At 45.0% G+C, this 20516-nt stretch overlaps 1 protein-coding gene across 1 annotated transcript in view; it reads left to right on the top strand.

Annotated features, from left to right (window-relative positions):
* The window catches only part of FANK1 (fibronectin type III and ankyrin repeat domains 1), an 82759-nt gene that overhangs the window by 30804 nt on the left and 31439 nt on the right, over positions 1 to 20516 (top strand). The window contains exons 3-4 of the mRNA XM_083149529.1: positions 8833 to 8957; positions 14847 to 14928. Coding sequence (XP_083005655.1) covers positions 8833 to 8957; positions 14847 to 14928 — 207 coding nt within the window. The remainder of the gene's footprint in view (positions 1 to 8832; positions 8958 to 14846; positions 14929 to 20516) is intronic.

Genomic DNA, 20516 nt, shown 5'->3' with positions numbered 1-20516 from the left:
GTGGAACGAACCCTGTTTCACCACAATAAATACATTTACTAGCAGTTTGGAGTGCTACAATTGTAACTGCAATGAAAAATAAATCTGTGGAAAAATAAAATCCTGAGCTCTGCCTGGTGTAACACGAGCGTTCCGTTACCTCCCTGGCAGTGGGCTCTGCTGCAGAATGAATCTGCATGATTTATTCTCTCTCTGCTTTACCACTGGTATAAGGCACTGTCTGGGCAACCGGCCGCATGGCCCTCATTAATGTATGTTCAGGAGCCCGGCAGAGGTGAACCCTGTCACCTGCGCTCTACATCTGCATGTGCAGTAATTGGTGCGTCCTTACAATCACTGGCGCACAGCGGTGCCTATCAGCAGCAGCTGCTGACTGTCTGTCTGTCTGTACAGTTGCTGGCACTCTCCGTGCCAATGTGGATTGTTTAGCACTTTGCTCAGCGGTAGATGAACAATCTCTGGGTCATAACCCAGTTATATTGAATAATACATAGGACCATCACCTTTTCAATTCTTATTCGTCGAGTTCCTTTACTGCAATTACATTACCGAGAGGACGGAACGCAGCAGCCGAAACCATCGGGTACTGCTGCAATAACGCATTCCATCACTGTATTTTCATTTGCTGACGGGTTTTATGACGTGGATGTGAGGTTTCATAAATATATTGTGTAAACAGCAGCGTACGGCCAGCAGGTTCCTGAGTAATAACATGATCTTGATCAAGAGAGTGGAGGACTGAACACAAGCAGGGACTGTGGTATACAGACCAAGCTATGACATTACACCGTCGCTACACGGCTGCATGTGTGCTGTCATTGTTCCTATATAGGCACTGGTCCATCACTCTGTGGTAAAGAGGTTGTAATTAGAGATGGTAAAAATGGGTGACTAAGACGAGCAGGGATCCAGCGGATCGCTCCGTGAAAAGATCCAGATCTTTTGGGCGGGTCCTCAACTCACTTTGAAAAAAGGGGCTAATTTGACTGAGTAAAACACTGATCGATGGCTGGGTGCAGAATCGCCATCGATGGCAAACATCGATGGCATCTGCACCAATGGCCATCCCTAGCAGCAGCCTTGTTATTCTTTCTTCATTTGCAGTCACAGCACTGTACTCAGTCTCCAGAGTTAGTACATCTCAGCGGCCACAGGTGGCAGTGCTGAGCCCAGGCAAATGCATTGTAATGAAAAACGAAACTGAAAGTAAAAGAACAACGGTTCACCTTTTTGGGATCGGCGGCTGATTTGCTCTTACATGGGATCCGCCCAAAAGATCCGTTTAGTTCGCGAACGACCCATCTCTAGTTGTAATATCTACAGTGGCGTCGAGAGTAGAGGGTCCCGCTTTCGCCTCCCTCGTTGAAGGGAGCCGGGCAGTGGGGAGAGAGATGACAGGCTGCTGCCGCAGCACAGCCTCTCTCCCCGGCTCAGCACAATCTGCTTAGTGCTGTGTCTTCCTGTGCTGGGGAGAGAGACAGATGCTGTAGCTGCCTGTCCTCTCTCTCCGTTGTAGGGTTTGTGAAGCCACACAGCGCTACCCTTGCATGTTTACCCAACAATAGTTAATAGAAATACATAACTTTCTATTTTTTTCTTGTGTGTTTCTCACAAGCTGCTGCACCTTGTAGTTTTGCGCTGTTGTTTGAAATCCTACATCCTTCTTTGTGTCCTCTCTCTCCCTCTCAATTTTTTAAATTTGGGCTTGGCCACTCCCCTCTTTGACGCCTGATGGTCACGCCCCCCTCCACCAGGCCATTGTTGACCTGTCAACACCCCTGACTACCTAACTGGTGTAACAACCGGAGCCCTGTGTATGTGCGTCCTGTATGTCCTACCTTCTGGTACTCCAGTTCCTCAAACTACGTAATGATAATGACCATGCATAGGCAAACACAGATTCCTAGGATTCAAGCCAGCGGCTTGAATCCTACGCAAAATAGCAGTAGTATATCATAATATTGTACTTAAGCTGCTACCCTCAAACATCTCTGAGATGGAAACTGGTACAGACGAGGAAGAGGGTGTGGCCATGGGAAATGGGTGTGGCATCACTGCACTACTATACAGTTCTATAGCAGTCAGGAGGCTGCACCATTTGCAGCCCCTGTTATGGCCAGTACAGACTGTAAAAACTGTACTGTTCTTATTAAGCGCTACAGTTGTAGGATATGGTGAGTGGCTTGACATGCAGAATAAGGGAAAATACAGGCAGACCACATTTTTCTCACAGGCTATTACTTACGCCTCCTTATGATCTCTTCACGGGCTGGCCACACAAGCTCTAAAGGCAAGCATTTGGAGGAACCCTGCGATGGTCATACATATTGGGTCTATGCTTATTCCACCATTCCGGCACTGACCGCAATGCCCATTAATATCCATGAATACTGGAGATCGGGACTCATGGGTCTACTTTGCTTGCCATGCATATGCCCAGTGCCCCATCTCGCGCACATCGCTATGTCGAAAGCATGGTGAAGTTACCGTAAGGGTCTAGCAATGTATTATTTATTCCCATATAGCACAATATTGGGCCTAATTTATCATATACGGATCTTGCAGAGTGTCTGTGTCGCCGATCGTCCACCTGCAACAATTCAATTGCACTTCAAACTCTCCAATCCCTGTTTACATCCGTGTAACCGAATGTACAAGGACTGAGACACCACCTTTAGCACCTGTGCACGCTGTGACACCGATATCGGTCGCACCATAGGAAATGACACCACTCCTATGGCACCTCTTATATGGCTGTGCATCGGGGGAATGCAGCCGCTTGCAGTGACTGACACAACCAGGACACGCCCATAACACACCAGCTGAGCGGACCATGTGTCTCGATCATAACACTGCACCTATGTGCGTACGCTCTTTAGCTCTTGCGCCGTAGGACTTTGTATTTATTTTTTGCACACGTTGCAAAACATTCCTAACTACATAAACATTGTCACATACTTCTCAACCGTTTTTTGGGGGAATCGTCCCAGTTTTATGCGATGTTCCCGCATCCCGTCTGGGGCCGGCAGTGTCCTGCGATGGGGGGTGGAGCTATGGGGGCGAGACTTTGTGGGTAAAACATGGGGGCGAGGCTAAGTGGGTGTCGGGGGTGGAGCAATGCTCCATGTCCTGGCACTTTGAAAAAAAAAAAACCAAGCAAAACATCGGTTTTGCTGTGCCATCAATGGAGGGAAACCATTTGGTTCTCTCCTATCAATGGCAAAAGTATTCAACATCGGCCATAAACCATCAATGATTTGGAATCATCGATGGTCGATGGCCATCCCTAGCTCAGAGAGCTGCTAGCCATGCCCTCACAGCGGTGAAAACGGAGGCGTGACCTCTCGGGAATAGACCATGCCCCAAAATTTTGGCCGCGCACCTTTGTTGTCCCTCTTCACGCCTGGCCGATGTTGGAAGGTATGTCAACATTGTCATATGTTCAGGCATTGTGTTTTTTTCTGGGCCAATATTTATAAGGGCAGATTTTGCTGCTTTGAATCCTGCAGCAAAATCTATTGCGGTTCTCTCCTAAAGTCGGTGTCACCCTGGTAGCCCCCGGAAATGCCAAATGGTCACAGCTAGGATTCTGTTACTTAATACACAGTGTCAGACTGGGACAGTAAGGGCCCACAGATGGGTCATTGTGTGATGTCATGACGCGGTGAGCGGGTCCGGCATGTAACGTCATGACACGGCGGACGACATGACGTCAGACTGCCCACCTGCATGGCTCATCTGGGAACGGTCCTACAGAAAGCCTCAATCCCAGCCGCAGCCGCCAGTCCGTCAGTCAATAGCCGATTACTGCCCGACAGCTATAAAATCATCTAGCAGCCACCGGATCAGTCATTCACTACTGACTGCCTGGTGGCATTAAAGGTTTGTGTCCTGCCCCACTCCATAATAAGTGGGTGTGGTCATAAATCACCGTGGCCTACTGTTGGTTCCCTGCCGGGCCAATCCGAGTCTGGTAATATATAATATGTAATACTCTGTCAGCCTTGACTGGGGCTGCTGGTATGTCCGTCAATAAACTAAGGTCTCTAAAAGTTAAATGCACAGCATGAAATGACTTTTTGGTTTGGGCTTCGCTTTAATAAGTGATTACTGGTTTAGCATTCACATGTACATGGGGCCTAATTCAGGTTTGTAGTTGTACACAGATGCAGTTACAGGTGGGATTTTCTAGGCTACAGAGCTGCCAACGTTAGCACGTTGTACACGTTCACAGCCTATATACAAAGACATCAGGTTAAGGATTGGTCTATATCTACGCAGACTGGGCACAGCAGTAGCGACGCAGATGCCGATGGCAGATACACACCCCAATAGCAGCCATGAGACGCCTGTGTTTTTCCAACCGCTCCCCAGTATCACCTCCAAATGGTCACTTCCTGTCAATCACTTCTCCATGAAATCCTCATTGTGTGCGAGATTGCAGCTGCACCTTTGCGCATTGTGATCACGGCACATGTAAAGCCTGACGATAATCGCTCCATTGTGTACACACATGAATTAGGCCCATAATTCGGGAGGTATGTGATCACACATTACCTCTTCAGGCAAGCCTATAATGTTTAAGTTCTACATGCATAACCCTCTGAGGCACTTATGTATTATATAGCTTCCCTTCTGGACTTGTAACTTGGTGGGACTGCTATGCTATAACTGGTGCCTGTCCTTGTGTTTCCCTCCTATATCCCTATAGATTGTAAGCTTGCAGCAGGGCCCTCCTACCTCCAAGTCTGTCTGTTGTTTCCCAGTTTGTTTTATCTCTGTCCACTATTGTAAAGCGCAACGGAATCTGCTGCGCTATATAAGAACCTGTAAATAAATAAATACTTGTAGAACCCCTACCCTTTGCAGATTAAAGAGAGATGCACCTTATGTTTGACTGCTGCTATTATTTGCTTTCTACGCTTTCTACAACCTTTATCCCCCCCCCAAAATGACAGACCCCTCTCTTTGTAACAGGAACCACCGGGATGACCTAAGGGCATAACCGCAGCCTGAAAACCCCGTGGTCTCCGTAACACGGATGATTAGAAGCGCCATAAACCGCCTGAGATTGTTGCAAATTTAATTAGGGCTTTTACACTTTGTCAGTGGGTATGATAATATAGACAGATCAGAGATGAGGACCCTGTCAGTTCTGCGCCATGGAAACCAGTAATTACTCTGGTTACATTCCCGACATCTGTGAATAATATTTCATTTAATCTCTGCATAGCAAACAATAGGCATCTCAGGGTTAGAATGGAAAATGCACTTTTTCCTAATTAAAAAGATTTTCTTTGCCCACACGGAGACGCAGACTGTGTTATATTCTAGACCATATCACAGGGCACGTGCTCTCTTTAATAGCCCAGATCCACCGGCCATAGACAAATGATTACTCTACATCATAGTTGCCTACCCTCCTGCATTCTGCAGGAGACTCCCTGAAATAACAGCATTCTCCCTCTCTCCCTCATTAGTCTAGAAATCTCCCTCATGTCACCTAGCCCACATTACACTGTTACATCATATTAACCTCCCCTCCTGCATTTTGCAGGAGACTCCCTGACATAGCAGCAATCTCCCTCTCTCCCTCATTAGTATAGCAATCTCCCTCATTTCACCTAGCCCACATTACACTGTAACATCATAGTTACCTCCCCACCTGCATTCTGCAGGAGACTCCCTGACATAGCAGCAATCTCCCTCTCTCCCTCATTAGTCTAGCAATCTCCCTCATGTCACCTAGCCCACATTACACGGTTACATTTTTGGGGAAAAAAGGAATGATAGATAGATACATTTACACTGAATCATCAGCACCATTTCCCAGCACTTTACCAAGTATAGTAGCTCTTACTAACTGCTTTGGGGCTCATCTACATTTGGATTTAAGTCCATTTAAAATATTCCTCTCAGATGTAACAGTGCACACCCACGCTTCTAGGTGCCACGTTCACAATCTCTTTTCCTAAACTCCATATATGGACTAGACACGCCCTTTGGGAGGAGCATGACAAGCCCCCTCAATGGGGGCACTGTGCAAAATTCTATTACCAACTATAATCTCCCTGAAACTAGTTTTCAAAAGTAGGCAAGTATGCTCTACATCTTTATACAATATTGATACATATCCTATTGACAATAGTGCGTGCCTCCCTGGGACGGTATCAAATAGCAGCGGTGCGCTGTCATCGTATTTCCAACAAATCCCCGTATGTGCGTGAACTTCCACTGACCCTCCTGCATAAAGCTGCTGCTGTTCTCTGCCTTTTGCCTGAACTCACATTAACTAAGCGGATTTATATAAATAGGTAGATATTTTTTATTATTACCACTGTTATTATTTGAATATAGATTATTTTCCTGCATGGCTCACCACCGCAGTGTCACTAAAGCTAATGAGATTATTTTATTGCACAGCAAAATGCAATCTTGTGCCACTGTAGTTGCAGGATGGGCCACTAGGTGGCAGAATGACATTGTGAATGCTCTGCTTGTATTGTGTCTCTCTCTGGAGACGGCTGAATTTACACATTACAGGTTTTAATACTTGGAGGGGGACATAGTGTTGCAGGAAAATAATTTTTGATTAAAGATGATGAGACTGCAAACAAGGCAGCTGATATGTTGTTTTTTTTTGTTTGCTGAGTGACACGAGGCTCTCGGCGGCTCCTTCCAGCGCTGTAAATATTTCATTAGACCACTTATTTTACGTAGGCTGAAACCTATGAGGAATCAAGGTGAATATAAAGTGAAGAGAATAGTGATAACAATTCCAGGACGGTTGACGCTGATTTTGTCCAGGCAGTGTAAGTGCGCAAGCGTGAAGAGAATGCGCTCATACACACAGAGAACTGATGGAGGAGGGATCTGAATGGATCCCCCTTCACGCTCTGTAACACCTTCCAATAGGGAATGGTATGCCTTTGAAGACCAACCCCAAAAATGTCCAGTTTTTGGAGTCTGTTGAATATGGGACGGCCACACTGTTCCACCGATGATGAATGGGCTCTGCATAAGAAAACTAGTGCTTCTTCATCTGTATTGGAACCATTCAGCTTAGTGATAAATGTTTACCCCCCACCGTCATGCTGTTAGAATGTGCGCTCTTAGAAGAGGGCACGTTACTTGTTTACAAGGAATATCCATCCCTTTTACAGCCAGCGATTCTGACTGGGAGACCGTTATTAGGTCGACACCACTAGGTCGACATGCAGGAAGGTCAACAGGGTCATTAGGTCGACATTGGGAAGGATCTTTTCACTTTTTCAGCCGACATGTGCCGACAGGCGGAATTTCATGCCCTAGCATTCACTAGGGCGTGGTTGGAGAATAAAATAGTGTGCCGAGCGCAGCGTGTTGACATTCGGGGGGAAAAAAGTGTAAAAACACATGTCGACCTTTTGACTGTCGACTTAATTACCCTGTCGACCTAACCCATGTCGACCTTCCTGCATGTCAACCTTCAGTCATGTCAACCTTATAGAAACATAGAATGTGACGGCAGATCAGAACCACTTGGCCCATCTAGTCTGCCCCTTTTTTAAACATGTTACCTCAAACCATATTTGATCCTTATTTTTTTGTAAGGATATCAATATGCCTATCCCAAGCATGTTTACATTATACTACTGTATTTGCCTCTACCACCTCTGATGGGAGGCTATTCCACTTATCTACTACTCTTTCTGTGAAGTAATTCTTCCTCACATTTCCCCTGAATCTTCCTCCCCCTAGTGTCAGTGCATGTCCTCGTGTTCTGTTGCTCCTCTTCCTGTGACTAATGTCTCCCACCTGTACCTTCCGCTCCCCAGTGTCAGTGCATGTCCTCGTGTTCTGCTGCTCCTCTTCCTGTGACTAATGTCTCCCACCTGTACCTTCCGCTCCCCAGTGTCAGTGCATGTCCTCGTGTTCTGCTGCTCCTCTTCCTGTGACTAATGTCTCCCACCTGTACCTTCCTCCCTCTAGTGTCAGTGCGTGTCCTCGTGTTCTGCTGCTCCTCTTCCTGTGAAGAATGTCTCCCACCTGTACCTTCCCCCCTCTAGTGTCAGTGCGTGTCCTTGTGTTCTGCTGCTCCTCTTCCTGTGAAGAATGTCTCCCACCTGCACCTTGTTATAACATTGATATATGTGAAAGTTTCTATCATGTCCCCCCTTTCCCTTCTCTGCTCTAAAGTATACATATTAAGATCTTTTAGTCTTTCCTGGTACGTTTTGTGATGTAGGCCATGCACCATTTTAGTGGATATATTAGTGGACATATTGCATGTCGACCTAGTGGTGTTGACCTAATGCTTGTCGACCTACAGTAGTTGCTATCCTGACCCTGCATGGGGTCATTGGGTCTTATTGTTTTACTTTGTGATTTGGCGCCTTTATATTGCTGTATGAACCGTGGCATATTATTGATTATGCTCTTTTTTTGCTGTGCTTGTTGGTACCATCAGAGTCAGATTAAGGGAGGGGTGGCAGGGGTGGTCGTCCCAGGGCCACCACACATAGGGAGCCCCCATACAGGGTAATCAGACCCTGTAATTGAGACAGCGGCTTCCCCCTTCCACAGACTGTGCCACACCCAAGGCGGCTTCCAAATCCCCACATCAGTGGCACATGACATTGGCAGCTGCTGCTCCAGGGCTGGTGACGCAAAAGGTGGCATGGTTTGGGTGGTGAATACTGTGGAGAAGGCAAAGGATAATTTTATTGGAGGGCTCCCACCATGTAGTTGTCCCGGGGGGCCCCCACAAACCTTAATCCGGCCCTAGGTACCATAATAATAATAATAATAATAATTTAGCACTGAGCTAATTGGCCTGCTCCTCCCTTGTAGCGGATACTCCCGGCAGCACATTGTGGAAGGATTAGAACCCAGCACCACCTACAGGTTCAGGCTGAAAGTTGCAGGACGTAATGGAACCTACGCATACAGTCCAGTGGTTACCGTGTCAACTACAAGTAAGTTGCCATGTCGTAAGTATGTACATGAAGCACGTTTATGTCATTGGGTTTCTGAGCAGCCCCATGGGGCATGCTCCCGCGTCATGTGTCGCTAATAATCACAGAAAGGTGCTTCCCATGTGAGGCTGCCGCTTAACCTCCAGGCTGACTGAACTGCCCGTTATAGGCATCTGTCTGGGGACTTAGCCTTCATCAGGCCAAGGTTTGATGACCTATACGCATACCATTGTGTCCTTATATTCTTTATTAATCATTATTATTTTGGATATTTAAAAAATAAATAAATAATAATAATAATTTTATGATGGGTTGAATTTTTGGTTTAAAATGTAATATGTACCAATAGGCAGAGGCAGAACTCTGGGAGGCAATGGAGTCATCTGCCGCCGGGCTCCTGCTCCCAAGGGGGCACCTCTCCTTCTCTTTCAGTTTGAATCCGTTAATTGAAAGCAGTTGATATTGCTAATGTGGCTGACTCCTCCTTCTAACATCATTTTTGCAAGTGTCACACCCTGTATTAGACCCATGACCTTACTGGAGACAGAAACCTTACTGGATGAGCTATTTGGGGGGGGCACCAGTACTTACCTTGCCTCCGGGAAACTGGGATGAACTTACGCCACTGCCAATAGGCACTGTGCCAAATGTTCCCTGTCACGCCCCCACAATATCAAAGCTTTACGAACTCCCACTCCTTCTATTTTGTCATCTACGTACAGTAAGTGCAGGAACACTAAAAGTCATTATTACTGTGTAACTGTAAATAACATATACATATTAGCGGTGTGCATTACAATTTATATGATTTCCATCCTTTCAAATCAAGGGGGTAACGTCGGTGTATCTAAATATATTTTGGGGTAAAAAAAAGTTCCCTGATCTAGATGATGGTGCACAGGTATATTCATTATGGGCTGACACTCTAAAGACATAATAGTGTTAATTATTTTGGTACTTGTGGACAATCACGGCTCCCACAATGTGCATCGTATAGCAAAAAATCGCATCGTGGCGAGCGGACACGGATACCTTCACAGGTATACGCGTCCCCTCGCGGGCTTCACAGGTGTCCGCTTCCGCTCGCCACGCTTCGGGCTCGGGGGCTCGCTGCGCTCACCACACTTTCTATTCTCGACGCCGACGTGGATAGTGGGGGTATGAAAAGGTCGTAGGACGCGTACCGCCGCCCCTCGCGGGCCCACTGCGCTCGCCACGCTTCGGGTTCGCGTTGATAGTGGGGGTGGTACACTCAAAAATGACATTTGGGGGCCATTGAACATGTTTGATACTAATTTCAATGCATTTGGATGCTTTTCTGTTAAAAATGCATGCGATCAAATCGCATGCGATCAAATCGCATGCGATTTTGTAAAAAAAAATGGTTAAAAACTGCAAAAATCGCATGCCATCGCATGCCACTATATATGGCATGCAATGGGAGCCGTGATAATCCACAAGTACCATTATTTTATTTGTGATATTGAGGAGATATGTAAAATATGCATTGTTAGAGGTCTTTGAAGACCACCCTGGGGAAACACTGGCCTATAGTATGGGCTATATATCTGCGTCTCTCATCCACACTCATTACCCGCTCCCATTCCCGACTGCAGGACTTTCTTCGGGCTGCACCCACTCTGTGGAATGCCCTCCCAAGCACAATAAGACTCTCCTCCAGTCTCCAAACCTATAAGCGTTCCCGGAAGACTCATCTCTTCAGGCAAGCTTATCAAATTCCAGAACCAGTCATAGAACCTTGCATTCTGGTGGAATCGATGCAATAAAGAATACAGTATCTATCCTTATGTATCAATGTCTATTTCCCTATAGATTGTAAGCTTGCGAGCAGGGCCCTCCTACATTTTGACTGTCTGTAAATACCCTGTTTTGTTGTATCACTGTCTGCTATTGTAAAGCGCAACGGAATATGCTGCGCTATATAAGAAACTGTTAATAAATAAATAAATAAATATATGGGAGAAAGTTTAAGCAAACAAACACTCTGTTATCAAACATATCTTGTTAGACAGAACTGAGCTTTCTCAACACACATTCCCCCACCTCATGGTAAGACACCTGCATCTGTTTTCTGGCATCTGCTCTCTGGTTGGAGTGCTGACTGAGCACTCATATCTATTCACATGGCAGAATTCATATGAGATATATACAGCATATACAGTCAGTATAGATTGGAAGAAGGGAAGAGGGGAGCACCTAATAGTGTGCTAGGTGTGTTATAACACACCAAAGGTCAAGCAAAGGGGTTATATAAAAACACAACTTATCTGAAACCGGTATCCTTGGTCCTAAGACCAATACATGCATGATTCATGAATGTTAAACTATAATTATAGAGTGTACCGGTTCAAAAGAGAGGTGTCATATTATAAAGTGTATATAACCTTATTAGGAAATCACGGTCCCATATAAATCACCACAATATATATCAAGGTTTAAAATACACAGATTTTTGGACAGAGAAGCTTATATCTGTTTTTTATCTTGTACGTGTGTTTTTTTTTACCATTTGTCTGCATTCAATTTGTGTATTTTAAACCTTGATCTATATCTGTTGTGGTGATTTTTATGGGACAGTGTGTTCCTGTTAGTAGTGTGTGTGTGTGTGTGTGTGTGTGTTTATCTATCTATATAATGTATTTTGATGATAACACACTGTTACTTGAGCCTTCTCTGATGGCTCACCGTTAGGGAGCCCAATATAACTGCAGCACCGAGGCAGATTCTGGTATTACTATGGTGAAAACACCCTCAGAAAGAAATGAATCTGGCCCTCCAGCGTTCTAAGCAATCTGCAGCAGTTCTTGGAAAGGTTCAGCTGCCGGATCCTAGAATTCCATCATACGAGCTATCTAAATCCTCTTTCATTCCATTTTATATGCTTTCCCCCCTTCTAAGCTACAAATCTATTTAAGAGCACGATATATTAATGTCTTTTTCAGACAGATGATGTTTCCAAACCAGGGAAAGTGGGTTTTACAGCACCGTGTCTATTGTGTCGGCAAATCCTATAGAAGATGTCGCCTATTCTGCAGCCACACAATTCCCTGTTTGTGTAATATGGAGTCGGCGCGTTCTATGACTTGGCGCCTGGTATAGTTATTATTGTTCTTTCCATAAAGGCTGACGGTTATAGCTAGATGAAGTCCTGGCTTGTGTGTTGCGGCCTTTGTATACTCAACAGAGATGGCCAAATGAGAACACAACGGGCCAGATTTACTAAGATAATTCTGTTTCATATGGGATGTTGCTATGGGCAACCAATCGGAACCGATTTCTTATTTATTTAGCACCTTCTAGAAGATAATAGGTAAAATCTGATTGGTTGTCCATGGACAGGTACAAAAGATAGACCAGTTCAAAGGGTCAAAATGACAGTGGTCAACCGAATGCATGTCGATCATTTGTCGACCTATTGACTGTCAATTACAGTCACAAGCTCCACCCCCAGACTACACAAGGCAAACCTCCCAACTTTAAAACGGCGCTCGGCAGGACAGAAATTTGGGGGCCTGATGACAAGGGGGCATGGCCTATAAATCATTTCACTCCTGCGAGGCCATGCACCAGTTTTGGCGCTGTGGGGTACATGGCCAGCTGCTGGGTGAGCTGCTGGCCATACCCCAGCCCCTCTGCCTGCAGGAATAGATGCACAGCGTCTATTCACCGGGTGACAGGGGGGGACTCCCAACCGATTTCCCCCCCCCCCGCCACAGGACAAAAATTGAGACAGTCCCACGGAAAGTGGGACAGTTGGGAGGAATGCATATGGAGCTGCTGCTATTGCATGAGGCCTGGTACCGACGCTTTATGCTTGACCTTCGTTTGGTGCCATTAGGGAACTTAACCATTAACGGCAGTTCTCTGTTTCTCTGTGTTGTTTGTACCATTTTGTGGTGTGCTATTTGTCGTGGTGTTATTATTCTTCTGTTTACAACTTGGTCGCCGTTGGTTTTGCGACTAGGTCGCTGGGGCTCTTAACAGGATTAGTTATTCACGGCAAGCTGCCGTTCCATTTTAGTTTAATTGTTCAGTTAGGTCCCCTAGTTAGTTCAGTCTCTTACATAAAGATCGCTGGTACTTTGTCACTAGTAAGACCTGGTAGCACTGGAGTTGGGGCAGACTTAATTTTGCCCCAACAAACATGGCTATTATAGGTGAACATCTAGCCCCAGAGGTACTAGTCATCCTTGTGACTAGACAACAGAGTCAGAGTAGGACTCGCAGTGGCCATCCTAAACAGTGGTCACAGCTGTGGGTTCACACCCAAAACCGATTTGTCTGGCATAATTTGATCTGAGGGTACTATTGTGTGATCATGCCCCTTCAATGTGATACCACACTCTTTTTTGCGGTGCCTGTCTTTGGGGTGCAGTGTTCCTTTAGACAGTATTGGGGTACGGCCCTTTTTGTAAATTTCAGCTCCAGGCCCATGTGGGCCATAATCTGGCACTGGGTACAAACATTACATAATCCCAGTAAGGAAGTAAGGAAGACAATTCTCCAGTGACCGCCTGCACACTCTTGTTTATAGTTTTAAAAGCTTATCTCAACTCTGCATTCTTCCCAGCCAATTAAATGTGGCATTTAGATAAGTTTGCATATGCAAATGTAATATTAGATGTAATCATTTTATATTTGTGTGGAAGTTTGGCAATAGTAAGTAAGGGAAACACTGTTTTCTTAAGATGTGACCTTAATCACAGAAGATGCTATTTGATGTAGCACAGGGCTGAACCAAAATTGTATTTTATAATTTTTACTTAGGCATTTCAGATCAGTACAATAACAAAACAATAAAGATGCATACAAATAATGAAACATCATTTTTATTTTTTACTAGGAGGGGGGGGGGGGTGTTGAGAAAAAAAATAATAATATAGAAAACAGCAGTATGAGTTGTCATTTTTGGAAAAAACAACACCTTTTTTTACATTTCGTATTTAGTACAACTTGTGTGTGATGTAGGTGCTGTACCGCACTGCCTTCACATAATGAAAGCATTGTAACTTTGCAGGTCATACCCCACTGCGTTCACATAATAAAAACATTGTAACTCTGCAGGGCGTATCTTACTGCGTTCACATATTATAATCACTGTTACTCCCCAGTGTGTTATTTGAGAAAAAAAAAACTTAATTACTATTCTTTTACATTTTTTGTACAACTGGTGTGTGTTCATCGATATAGACAACAATCCGTTAAGAGAAGAGCAGGAGCAGCAACAATGTAATAGAGCTGTAGTTGTTGCCATTCATAATAGTACAACATCTAATAAAGGTGGGTGGGTTTTAGGAGGGCATCTGCAATAAAAATCTTTCACACTTTAAAAGAAGGGGAAGAAGTGTCACATTACATAGCACCAAATCAATGCCCCCTAAAAAAGAACACTAAAGGCCCCCACACACTAGAACGATTTTTTTGCCCGATTGTCCGATTTCCGACGATCATCCGATTTCCGACCGATCGTCCGATATATCGGCCGATTATGGCTGATTATAAATATTGGCAATATATAAAAATCGGCCGATATAGCGGCCAAAAAATCGTTCTAGTGTGTGGGGGCCTTTAGGCTCAAATTGTGTGCTCACTAATCAATGGGGAGAGTTTAGGGATGCTCACGTTACGGCACTCAAACTGTCCTTATAGAAAAGCCTCTTTGAGCTCCTTCCACCGTGTCTGCACCATCTGCACATGTGGGGAGCAGTTCAAGTAAAGGTGGTGATGAGGACTGGAGCGTGTATGAGCATATGGCCTGACACTTAAATCCAGCAGCACTGGTGGTAATATAGAGCACAGTCTATTTATTCTCTTGATCAGTAACCTTCATTACTTCATTTGTTTCCCCCTCAATGTCTTTGTGTATAGGAGAACCAATGAGCGGAGTACATTTCCATCGAGCTGTAAATATGAATGACGAAGCCGCTGTCCTCAACATTCTTCAGAGTGGGTCAGTAATCCTGTGTGTATTTCATGCAAAACTTTGTTAGAATAAACAGAATAGATAATACTGTAGTTTCTGGGAGACGGCTGCTAGTATTAAGGAGAACATTACCAGAGCTGGGTATTACTATGGCTGGGTACTAGAGCTGGTGTATAGGGCATTGTGCCGTTTGTATCCATCCATCCGCGGCCAAACATGACTGCACCTGTGCTCTGGTTTTACATCCAGCTGCCGGCAGCAGGTGAACAGGTGGGCTATCCCGATCCAACAGCCTGATAAGGAGTGGTGGGAGGGGTTAATCCTGATAAGGAGTGGTGGTGGTGGGGGGGTGATCCTGATAAGGAGTGGTGGGAGGGGGTAATTCTGATAAGGAGTGGTGGGAGGGGGTAATTCTGATAAGGAGTGGTGGGAGGGGTTAATTCTGATAAGGAGTGGTGGGAGGGGATAATGCTGATAAGGAGTGTTGGGAGGGGATAATGCTGTTTGGATTATATATACCTTATTCCAGCATCTGGCACACACGTGGTCGCAGCTCTCCAATCAGGTGATTACTACGCTTTTTCGTTGAAAGGCGATGGTTTTAGTTTGTGACATGTGGGGAAATTTAAATACATAAATATATAGCCGCAGGGTATACACAAAACTGTGCTCCATCTGTAAGTATGAATGCCTCCTGTGCTATTTGAAAACTCTCATAGTTCTTGGACCAAATGTAATAGTAAAAAATAATAATGTATTATTTGTAACCAGTTATTTATATAGCGCACACATATTCCCCAGCGCTTTACAGAAAATATTTGTCCATTCACATCCATTGCTGCCCCAGAGGAGCTTACAATCTATACCCCCTACCATATTAACATGGACACGCATAATAATAATAATAATAATAATAATATAATATTTATTTATATAGCGATCTTTCTCCAAGATGAATTAAGGTGCTTTGTATACATCAAAAACAATGCACATTGCACCTAATTTAGCAGGCCATGCAGATTACTTAAAATCGCTACAAAACAAAAAATGTGATGTGATCCTCGTAGCGCTCAAAGATGTATAAACACAAAAGGATGGTAAAAAAATGGTAAACAAATAGTTACATGCTTATATGCTCCGTATTTTCCAGGTATGGAATATGTACCATTAGATTTTCAAGGGTAATTTGTACATAAAAAACAGATAAAAAGAGCACATATAGTGTAATTTGTTTCTCAACAGTTCTTATTGGGACTAGCTTCCCCAAAAGGACAAAATGAGGTTTTCCTCTGTACAGTGATGATATTCTTTAAAGGTTCACCTCCTGTGTGGGCAGTAATGAATGATGCTTACAATAAGCTTACATTCAAAAGGGTGGTATAAAGCACATCAAGGTATCTTTCAAATGCTCACTTGTATGCTTACATTATCCTCGTAGTGGATCCTCATATAGCGGTTTCTTTTTTAATGAAGTAATATCCAGGCAGAAGTTTTTTAAAAACTTGTTGAAGTTTATTTTAAAATGAAATTATAAAAGGAAGGACTTGTTTGATAACAAATAAAACTCACAGTCTCCTCCAACACAATAAAACACCAACGCGTTTCAACAGTGTCTGTCTTTATCAAGGTGCAATGTCTGTCTGCCTGGAACTTGTATTTATACCTGAAGGGTGTAGGACCACCCTTTTGGGGGGTGTGGTCACATATCACCCTAAATCATGCATATTTTGTTTATAATCGCGGTTAATGCATATAAAATAACCTTTATACAATGGAGGATATGGCGATTATTAATCTCAGAAAAGTGTGTGCATTAAATATGCTTAAAAACGGCTAGAAATAGTTTAATAGCTGGCGTGCGTTCCACACAGGTGGAACGCACATTACTTCCGCCGGAAGTGTATTCAATAAGTGAAACGGCGTTATGTGCCGATTCCAGCATTAAAATGTTGGTTCCATACCTTAATGTAGATGCTTGTTAATGCATCTGTTCAGCCCGCTGCGGAAGATGTATACAGCGGATTCTCCGTTGTTTTTGTGTCCGCGCTAGACCGGAAGTGACTGGTCCATGTATTTACTTCCGGCTTTCGCGCGCAACATTAATGTTCATATAAGGGAAACTGTGCGTACTAGAAAAGGTTCCTGGTGAGCAGATAGAACTAAATGGAACGCAAATGCGTTCCAAATCCCCAGGAAGTGCCCTAACGATTGTATATAAGCGTATTCTTACATTGTAGACAGCTGTGAATTATTAACTACAGAAGCAGCATTTTTAAAAATACACATAATTAATTTACAACAGTATGGGCGGAATTTTTAAAACATATACATAATTGATTTATATTACAATTTATATTATAAGAATATACAATTAAATGAATATATTTATAGGGCAAGAATAGAATATTGCAGTGACCCATGTTGAACTTATAAATATTCAAGGATTTTTATGGGAGAATTTTTGTTGTGACCCATATAAAAATATATATTTAAAGATATTTGAAGGGGAATTTTATAAGAACCATTTCAGTTCAAACTCTAAGTTCAATCCGCCTGGTTGTAGGGTACCGAAGTTGAAGATGGTTCTCATTTCGTTTTTTGCTAATAACTCTTCCAGGTTATTTTTCCTCCAATTATTCTTAACCAGTTCAATACCGCAGAAGAAGGACAGATGTTTAGGGTCACATCCGTGAGTGGTTTTAAAATGAGCAGAAACACTGTGAGAGTCTAGACCAGGGGTTCCCAATCTTTTTTGAATCACGGCACCCTAGAGCAGGGGTCTTCAACCTTTAAGACAGTGTGGGCCACATTAAAAAATTCAACGAAGCCCGAGGGCCACTAAGCTCTACTGTGGTATTTAGCACAGCTCTTAATAGATAGACAGCACACCCCCCACATAGATAGTTGGCACAGCTGCCCATACACATAAACCCTGCCCCCAATATATAGTCGGGCACCAGGGCTATTTCTAAACAATTAGGGCCCCAGTGCCAACAGAATAAAAATGCAGCCCCCCCCCCCATACATAATTTGATATTTAAGAAATTGCGAGCGCCGCAGGCGCGCTCCCAAAAAGGGGTGTGGTTTAATTATAAGGGGCGTGGTCTAATGATAAGAGTGTGAACTAGCAGGAAAAAAATTACCTGACATCTCAATTTTGCAACCTGCATGACCAGACATTGGTTACCGCAGGAATGGTTGTTGTCCTTCCACGCTTAAGTTGGCTGTCTAAAGGCCGCACAGTGACATATAAACATGAAGGCCCATTACACCATGATGCCCATTATACATTATGCCACACACCGTGATGCCCATTGCACAATATGCCACACACCGTGATGCCCATTGCATATTATGCCACACACCGTGATGCCGATTGCACATTATGCCACACACCTGGATGCCCATTGCACATTATGCCACACACCTGGATGCCCATTGCACATTATGCCACACACCGTGATGCCCATTGCACATTATGCCACACACCGGGATGCCCATTGCACATTATGCCACACACCGGGATGCCCATTGCACATTATGCCACACACCGTGATGCCCATTGCACATTATGTCTCACACCATGATGCCCATTACACATTATGCCACACCGTGACATCCATTGCACATTATGCCTCACACTATGATGCCCATTGCACCTTGCACTATAAGGCCCCCAATACTCCTGCTTATGCATATGATGCCACCAGTAGTGTCCCTCATAAAATGCCACCAGTAGTGTCCCTCATAAAATGCCACCAGTAGTGTCCCTCATAAAATGCCACCAGTAGTGTCCCTCACAAAATGCCCTAGTATTTCCCTCCATAGTCAGCACTGCATTGCGCAGCATGCCAGCCCTCCCTTGGTCAGCACCACATTGCACTGCCAGCCCCCCCTCCCCATAGTCAGCACCCTCCCTATATACAGGGCCACATTGCACTGCCAGCCCCCCTCACCCATAGTCAGCACCCTCCCCATACACAGGGCCACATTGTACTGCCAGCCCCCCCTCCCCCATAGTCAGCACCCTCCCCATACACAGGGCCACATTGCACTGCCAGCCCCCACTTCCCCGTATTCAGCACCGCGGTAGCTAGCCGGCATCACCCTCTCCTGAGACACTTGCCTTAGTGTCCCTTACAGAGGTCTCCTTCAGAGGGCTGCTGCTGGCGGCGTCAGCTGTCTTAACAGCCATGGAGCAGGCAGGGACAGGTGCGCGGCTGCCGGCAGTTGTCACACCCACTCCAATCTCCCGGCTGTCTAAAAGGACATGGGCAGGACGGGTGTGCGGCGTCAGGAAGTACACAAGGCATATGTTCGCGCACAGTCCCGCCCGCCCCTGCCAGCACATCCACCTCCGCCACGTCCCACTGCTAATGGGACAGCGTGCGGAAGGATTTTTTTTTTTTAAATCAGCACAGCATTTAATAAAAAAAGCAATTCACTGGCGGGCCACCTAAAACTACTTGGCGGGCCACTCGTGGCCCGCGGGCCATGGGTTGAAGACCCCTGATCTACATTAAGGTATGGAACCAACATTTTAATGCTGGAATCGGCACATAACGCCGTTTCACTTATTGAATACACTTCCGGCGGAAGTAATGTGCGTTCCACCTGTGTGGAACGCACGCCAGCTATTAAACTATTTCTAGCCGTTTTTAAGCATATTTAATGCACACACTTTTCTGAGATTAATAATCGCCATATCCTCCATTGTATAAAGGTTATTTTATATGCATTAACCACGATTATAAACGAAATATGCATGATTTAGGGTGATATGTGACCACACCCCCCAAAAGGGTGGTCCTACACCCTTCAGGTATAAATACAAGTTCCAGGCAGACAGACATTGCACCTTGATAAAGACAGACACTGTTGAAACGCGTTGGTGTTTTATTGTGTTGGAGGAGACTGTTTGAGTTTTATTTGTTATCAAACAAGTCCTTCCTTTTATAATTTCATTTTAAAATAAACTTCAACAAGTTTTTAAAAAACTTCTGCCTGGATGTTACTTCATTAAAAAAGAAACCGCTATATGAGGATCCACTACGAGGATAATGTAAGCATACAAGTGAGCATTTGAAAGATACCTTGATGTGCTTTATACCACCCTTTTGAATGTAAGCTTATTGTAAGCATCATTCATTACTGCCCACACAGGAGGTGAACCTTTAAAGCAGGGCTCGACAAATCCCGGGGGCCAGGTCGCCATGGCGACCAGATTCTGCTTCCTGGCGACCAGATTTTTTTGCAGGGAGGGAGGAAGCAGAATCTGGTCGTGGGCGGTGCCCGATTTACCCTTCTCACTCACTAACCCGCGCCAGCGCTGCCCGACTCACCTTCTCCCCCTCCTGCCTGAGCAGCGCTGCCCTCTCCACCTTCTCCCTCACTAACCAGCGCCAGCGCTGCCCAACTTCCCCTCACCCCCCCCCCTGACCGAGCAGCGGCAGCGTTGCCGTCTTCCCCTTCGCGCGCCAGCGCTGCACAACTCCCCTTCTCTCTCTCTCCCCCCCTAACTGAGCAGCGGCAGCGCTGCCCTCTCCTTCACTAACCAGCGCCAGCGCTGCCCGACTCCCCTTCTCCCCTGACTGAGCAGCGGCAGCGCTGCCTGT

This window comes from Crinia signifera, chromosome 6 (genome assembly GCF_055691185.1).
Source record: "Crinia signifera chromosome 6, ASM5569118v1, whole genome shotgun sequence".
NCBI classification, from domain to species: domain Eukaryota; kingdom Metazoa; phylum Chordata; class Amphibia; order Anura; family Myobatrachidae; genus Crinia; species Crinia signifera.
Note: the sequence above shows the minus strand (reverse complement) of the source record. Positions and strands in the feature narration are given on the sequence as shown.